Source organism: Besnoitia besnoiti (assembly GCF_002563875.1).
Source record: "Besnoitia besnoiti strain Bb-Ger1 chromosome Unknown contig00052, whole genome shotgun sequence".
Lineage (NCBI taxonomy): Eukaryota > Apicomplexa > Conoidasida > Eucoccidiorida > Sarcocystidae > Besnoitia > Besnoitia besnoiti.
Window position 1 is genome coordinate 1,572 of NW_021703946.1, and position 6,991 is coordinate 8,562.

Here is a 6,991-nt window from a genome sequence, read left to right on the forward strand (position 1 = left end):
CAGAACCTAATGGTACTAGAAAATAGGAGATCGCGTTAGTTCTTGGGAAAACGACTTCCGAACCACCAATATATATTGGTACAAAGAAGTTACCATATCCTCCGTACAAAGCAGGCATTAAGAACATAAAGATCATAGCTAGGCCATGTATCGTTATTATCACATTATAAGTAGCTATCGTCTCTGTACAAATGATCCGCGATCCAGAACTGTATAACTCAAATCGAATAAACAAAGACATTATAGTTCCTAGAATACTGAAGATGACTCCGGTTATGAGATACAGACAACCAAGTTCTTTATGATTGCAGTACACCACCACCCCACTGGACTGCTTAAGACAGCTAAAAGTGTTGGATTTCAATATCCTACTACATTAAGATTATTCCACATCGGTTATGTTCTAGGCGTAATATATGGATTCTTGTTCTCACTCATCTTAACAGCGAGAGAAAACTACTCAGATGCTAGTCTAATCAGTAGCATCGTACTTGGAGTTATCATCTCTGAGACAGGATTATTTATCAGCTTTTTCTGGGGAGTATATACTACGAGTTGGACTACTGGTTTAGATCTTGAAGGTCTTTGTTTACCGGATCCAAGTTCTCTTGTGCTTTTCATGACCATCATGTTAAGTGCATTAGCAGAGCATAGTTAAGATGATAACTATTGTGGATATAGAACCAATTGAACACCATGTATTAATATAACAAAGATAATCAGGGTAATCTGGTATCCTTCTTGGCATAACGTTGTGTAGTTATATGAAGCGTACATTCCTTAATATCTGGAACAATAGATTATGGTTAGGTAGTGGAACAAGGAGAGCGTCTGTTGTACATCAACACTAGATACTGCTAATACCACTGTAGAGGTATAGTATATAATCCCTGCCCGGTGCAGTAAAATGTAAACGGCGGCTGTATTATGACGGTCCAAAGGTAGGTAAATCCTTGTCGGGTAATTATCGTCGTGCGTGAAAGTTGGTCCGACTCTTCACATGTCGTTTATCTAAAACTTTTCTTAAATAGAATTATCTTTGAATATGAGGATCCAGATGGCCCGACGGTTAGACCCTGAGCACCTTTACATCCCTTAAATCATATACAGGATCAAATCTTCCTTGAGCGACTCGACAGGCACTAGAGATAGCGTGAAAGCTCTTTTGATTTCCATGAACGGAGTTACATATTAGATTCTCTTCGCTCCCATGGTATTTAGTAAGTTAACATTGAAACGTATCCAGTGTAAAGTTTGAACGTAATCCAGCTTTACCTTCTATGTTGTTATGTTAACCAAATAAGTTTCATCGTTGTTGATATTTCATTGACATGTTGATAACATAAATACTAACAAACCACCGGTTTTGGATGGGATTACTTTTAACACCGCATAATATGCTAAAAAGTACCATTCAGGTACGATATGAAGCGGAGTTACAAACCGGTTCACTGGTATGGAGTTATCTGGGTGCGATAATTCGACATAGCTGTGATGTTAAGGAGCATAGGAGATGCTACACGCCTTAATTGGTACTGCATTGATATAATTATCGTACAAGCACTCAGCTAGTTATTGAGAGACACTCACGAGCCCAAAACCATAACTTCGTAATCTCAATGGTTTGTGATAGAACCATAACACAATGATCTTTACACAGTTCAACCCTGTATTATAAAATCCAGTAGACTCATGTCCTTGTCGTTTATATAAATCTATTAATGCTTGTCAAGTTCCTTGTATCTAGTTAGCTCACTGCGTACTTAGGATCAGACCAAAAGAGTTCACTAATGGTACTAGAAAATAGGAGATCGCGTTAGTTCTTGGGAAAACGACTTCCGAACCACCAATATATATTGGTACAAAGAAGTTACCATATCCTCCGTACAAAGCAGGCATTAAGAACATAAAGATCATAGCTAGGCCATGTATCGTTATTATCACATTATAAGTAGCTATCGTCTCTGTACAAATGATCCGCGATCCAGAACTGTATAACTCAAATCGAATAAACAAAGACATTATAGTTCCTAGAATACTGAAGATGACTCCGGTTATGAGATACAGACAACCAAGTTCTTTATGATTGCAGTACACCACCACCCCACTGGACTGCTTAAGACAGCTAAAAGTGTTGGATTTCAATATCACGGTAATCATGTTTGCTTGGAAGCTGTAGTCATTATAACTATTGATTTAGTATAAGCATAGAACCAATCCGGTAGTAAGATATACGATAGTAGCTAATCTACCATATAAGATATAAGTCGCTTGTGGAATAGCACTACCAATAATAATCAAGATCATACTGTATACCCAAATAATTACCCATCCACTGACTACATTTCGAGTCATAAAATGTTGTCGTATCAACATTCGAGTATTCAAAGCTCGAATTTCAGATAAAAGAGCTAAGTTAATGAGAGAGGACATAAATACTAACAAACCACCGGTTTTGGATGGGATTACTTTTAACACCGCATAATATGCTAAAAAGTACCATTCAGGTACGATATGAAGCGGAGTTACAAACCGGTTCACTGGTATGGAGTTATCTGGGTGCGATAATTCGACATAGCTGTGATGTTAAGGAGCATAGGAGATGCTACACGCCTTAATTGGTACTGCATTGATATAATTATCGTACAAGCACTCAGCTAGTTATTGAGAGACACTCACGAGCCCAAAACCATAACTTCGTAATCTCAATGGTTTGTGATAGAACCATAACACAATGATCTTTACACAGTTCAACCCTGTATTATAAAATCCAGTAGACTCATGTCCTTGTCGTTTATATAAATCTATTAATGCTTGTCAAGTTCCTTGTATCTAGTTAGCTCACTGCGTACTTAGGAACCAAAAGAGTTCACTAATGGTACTAGAAAATAGGAGATCGCGTTAGTTCTTGGGAAAACGACTTCCGAACCACCAATATATATTGGTACAAAGAAGTTACCATATCCTCCGTACAAAGCAGGCATTAAGAACATAAAGATCATAGCTAGGCCATGTATCGTTATTATCACATTATAAGTAGCTATCGTCTCTGTACAAATGATCCGCGATCCAGAACTGTATAACTCAAATCGAATAAACAAAGACATTATAGTTCCTAGAATACTGAAGATGACTCCGGTTATGAGATACAGACAACCAAGTTCTTTATGATTGCAGTACACCACCACCCCACTGGACTGCTTAAGACAGCTAAAAGTGTTGGATTTCAATATCACGGTAATCATGTTTGCTTGGAAGCTGTAGTCATTATAACTATTGATTTAGTATAAGCATAGAACCAATCCGGTAGTAAGATATACGATAGTAGCTAATCTACCATATAAGATATAAGTCGCTTGTGGAATAGCACTACCAATAATAATCAAGAAGATCATACTGTATACCCAAATAATTACCCATCCACTGACTACATTTCGAGTCATAAAATGTTGTCGTATCAACATTCGAGTATTCAAAGCTCGAATTTCAGATAAAAGAGCTAAGTTAATGAGAGAGGACATAAATACTAACAAACCACCGGTTTTGGATGGGATTACTTTTAACACCGCATAATATGCTAAAAAGTACCATTCAGGTACGATATGAAGCGGAGTTACAAACCGGTTCACTGGTATGGAGTTATCTGGGTGCGATAATTCAATCAAACCAAAAGCCGTTTGTAAGAAAATTAAACCAATTAGATAGGATAGACATTTAGCATCGGTCATTAACATATGAGGATAGAAGGCTACTTTAAGTGCGGAATCAATACCTGCAGGGTTACTAGAACCATTTAAATGTAAATAGAAGATGTGTAATACAATTAGAATGCAACCTACAAAAGGTAATATAAAGTGCAATACAAAGAATCGTTTTAATGTTACATCAGATACATAGTATCCACCGAGTAACCAAGGTACTAAATATGGTATTGGAGAAAGGAGATTAGTAATGACTGTAGCACCCCAGAAACTCATCTGTCCCCATGGTAGTACATAACCGAGGAAAGCAGTGGCTATAGTAAGTAGATATAAAACTAAACCAGACATCCAAGCAGTAGTTAAATAACTATAGCTGGAGTTATACATACCTCGAGACATGTGTATTAAGATACACAAGAAGACGAAAGAAGCAGTTGTTGCATGCAACATCCTAAATTCCCATCCTGCTGCTACCTCTCTAACTAGTTGAACACTAGCAAATGCACAAGATGCTTCAGAAGTATATCGGAACGCTAAAGTGATACCTGTAATTATTTGGAGTACAAAGGTAATTGCAACTAAGAAACCAAAGTTATAAGATGAATTTAGATTGAGAGCACACCGATAAAAGACGAGGTGTGCCCGGAATAGACTCATGGAAATTTGGTGTGTTCTCGAAACCATGCTAGCACAATAGAACTTCGTTAAATAACTACATATTAAAATGAGCGCATGTAAACTAGTCTTAAACACACCGCTCGTCACGTAACAAATCTCAAATCGTACTGTAGATTTTATATATGTACCGTAACTATAACCATGGTGACATCCAATGTTCACGCTCAATCTTACCATACATAGTACTTTTATGATCCCAGGCTGGTTTAATAAGTCAAAGTTTAGCCGGGAAGTTAGCGTCTAAAATATATAACCGATAGTCTCAACTTAGATGTACAGATGGACATAATTAATCCTTGTACGGTTTGTACCTACTTGACTCCTCAGTTTAAGTTAAGGAGTCCTTTGTTTACAGCTTGTACCGTTACTTTCAGGAGCATACCGTTAAATTCGATGATCTTATGTGTTCACGTCAAATCGAATAAACAAAGACATTATAGTTCCTAGAATACTGAAGATGACTCCGGTTATGAGATACAGACAACCAAGTTCTTTATGATTGCAGTCAACCACCACCCCACTGGACGCTTAAGACAGCTAAAAGTGTTGGATTTCAATATCCTACTACATTAAGATTATTCCACATCGGTTATGTTCTAGGCGTAATATATGGATTCTTGTTCTCACTCATCTTAACAGCGAGAGAAAACTACTACTCAGATGCTAGTCTAATCAGTAGCATCGTACTTGGAGTTATCATCTCTGAGACAGGATTATTTATCAGCTTTTTCTGGGGAGTATATACTACGAAGTTGGACTACTGGTTTAGATCTTGAAGGTCTTTGTTTACCGGATCCAAGTTCTCTTGTGCTTTTCATGACCATCATGTTAAGTGCATTAGCAGTACATAGTTAAGATGATAACTATTGTGATATAGAACCAATTGAACACCATGTATTAATATAACAAAGATAATCAGGGTAATTGGTATCCTTCTTGGCATAACGTAGTTATATGAAGCGTACATTCCTTAATATCTGGAACAATAGATTATGGTTAGGTAGTGGAACAAGGAGAGCGTCTGTTGTACATCAACACTAGATACTGCTAATACCACTGTAAGGTATAGTATATAATCCCTGCCCGTGCAAGTAAAATGTAAACGGCGGCTGTATTATGACGGTCAAAGGTAGGTAAATCTTGTCGGGTAATTATCGTCGTGCGTGAAAGTTGGTCCGACTCTTCACATGTCGTTTATCTAAAACTTTCTTAAATAGATTATCTTTGAATATGAGGAATCCAGATGCCCGACGGTTAGACCCTGAGCACCTTTACATCCCTTAAATCATATACAGGATCAAATCTTCCTTGAGCGACTCGACAGGCACTAGAGATAGCGTGAAAGCTCTTTTGATTTCATGAACGAGTTACATATTAGATTCTCTTCGCTCCCATGGTATTTAGTAAGTTTAACAATTGAAAACGTATCCAGTGTAAAGTTTGAACGTAATCCAGCTTTACCTTCTATGTTGTTATGTTAACCAAATAAGTTTCATCGTTGTTGATATTTCATTGACATGTTGATAACATAAATACTAACAAACCACCGGTTTTGGATGGGATTACTTTTAACACCGCATAATATGCTAAAAAGTACCATTCAGGTACGATATGAAGCGGAGTTACAAACCGGTTCACTGGTATGGAGTTATCTGGGTGCGATAATTCAATCAAACCAAAAGCCGTTTGTAAGAAAATTAAACCAATTAGATAATATGGTAGATAGGGAACAAACTGTCTCCAGACGTTCTTAACCCAGCTCACGTATTACATCTGACGGTGAACTAGCGTTCCTAACTGAATCTTGTTCAATAACAAGGGAGTAATGAGCCGACATGGAGGTGCTGATACAATCCGAGGATTAGAACTCCCAATATTATCTGACCTGTTATCCCCGGCGTACCTTACGACCGTTATATGATTTAGAGATAGAATGTAATGTGGATTAATATCCACATGGTTTCTACAAAGTGTAGATATAAAATAGTGAATGGTTCTGTAAAGATCTTGCATAACATACCTTTAGATTTGCTTAGCATTATAGAGCTTGTAGGCATGTAAGTAACTAAAGAACTATAGATACTTTGAGTGAAGAATACAAGGATAGCTCCAACAATAACATGGCTAAAATGTATACCAGTTAAGATGAAAAGTCCATTACCAAATGCATTATCATTAATATAAAGAGATAGTCCTAAGTATTCCGTACAGACTAACATTAAGAAGGCGACTACCAAAGTGAATGTCATGATATTCGTACAGCTTGTATACAAATGTTGGTTTTTCAAATATACGCTGGATACCACTATACTTAATGCAGAGCATAGTTAAGATGATAACTATTGTGGATATAGAACCAATTGAACACCATGTATTAATATAACAAAGATAATCAGGGTAATCTGGTATCCTTCTTGGCATAACGTTGAAACCAAGTATATGCATAGGGATGAAAATTAATAAGATACTACCTAAGAAGACTACAAACCAGATGCTTAAATATGGAGAAGCACCGGTATTTACATGGAATAGATTTACAGTATCTCCGAACATATCTCTGCTATAGAAGATAAAGCCACATATAGTAGCTAGTACTGCACCAAGAGATAATA

At 37.0% G+C, this 6,991-nt stretch overlaps 4 protein-coding genes across 4 annotated transcripts; 1 reads left to right on the top strand and 3 right to left on the bottom strand.

Annotated features, from left to right (window-relative positions):
- Positions 1 to 301: 301 nt before the first annotated feature.
- BESB_064150 (uncharacterized protein) lies at positions 302 to 658 on the top strand (the record flags this gene model as incomplete). Its single annotated transcript, XM_029364810.1, has 1 exon — positions 302 to 658. One exon carries the CDS (start codon positions 302 to 304, stop codon positions 656 to 658), a length of 357 nt encoding a protein of 118 aa, XP_029214905.1.
- Positions 659 to 2,196: 1,538 nt separating this feature from the next.
- Positions 2,197 to 2,693, bottom strand: BESB_064160 (cytochrome b; the record flags this gene model as incomplete). The annotated part of the gene is made up of 2 exons (XM_029364811.1): positions 2,197 to 2,578; positions 2,680 to 2,693. 2 exons carry the CDS (start codon positions 2,691 to 2,693, stop codon positions 2,197 to 2,199), a joined length of 396 nt encoding a protein of 131 aa, XP_029214906.1.
- A 588-nt stretch (positions 2,694 to 3,281) lies between these two features.
- On the bottom strand, positions 3,282 to 4,358 carry BESB_064170 (cytochrome b; the record flags this gene model as incomplete). The annotated part of the gene is made up of 1 exon (XM_029364812.1): positions 3,282 to 4,358. The coding sequence occupies one exon, from the start codon at positions 4,356 to 4,358 to the stop codon at positions 3,282 to 3,284; it is 1,077 nt and encodes a 358-aa protein (XP_029214907.1).
- A 1,530-nt stretch (positions 4,359 to 5,888) lies between these two features.
- Positions 5,889 to 6,628, bottom strand: BESB_064180 (cytochrome b6 subfamily protein; the record flags this gene model as incomplete). Its single annotated transcript, XM_029364813.1, has 2 exons — positions 5,889 to 6,113; positions 6,479 to 6,628. 2 exons carry the CDS (start codon positions 6,626 to 6,628, stop codon positions 5,889 to 5,891), a joined length of 375 nt encoding a protein of 124 aa, XP_029214908.1.
- Positions 6,629 to 6,991: the final 363 nt, after the last annotated feature.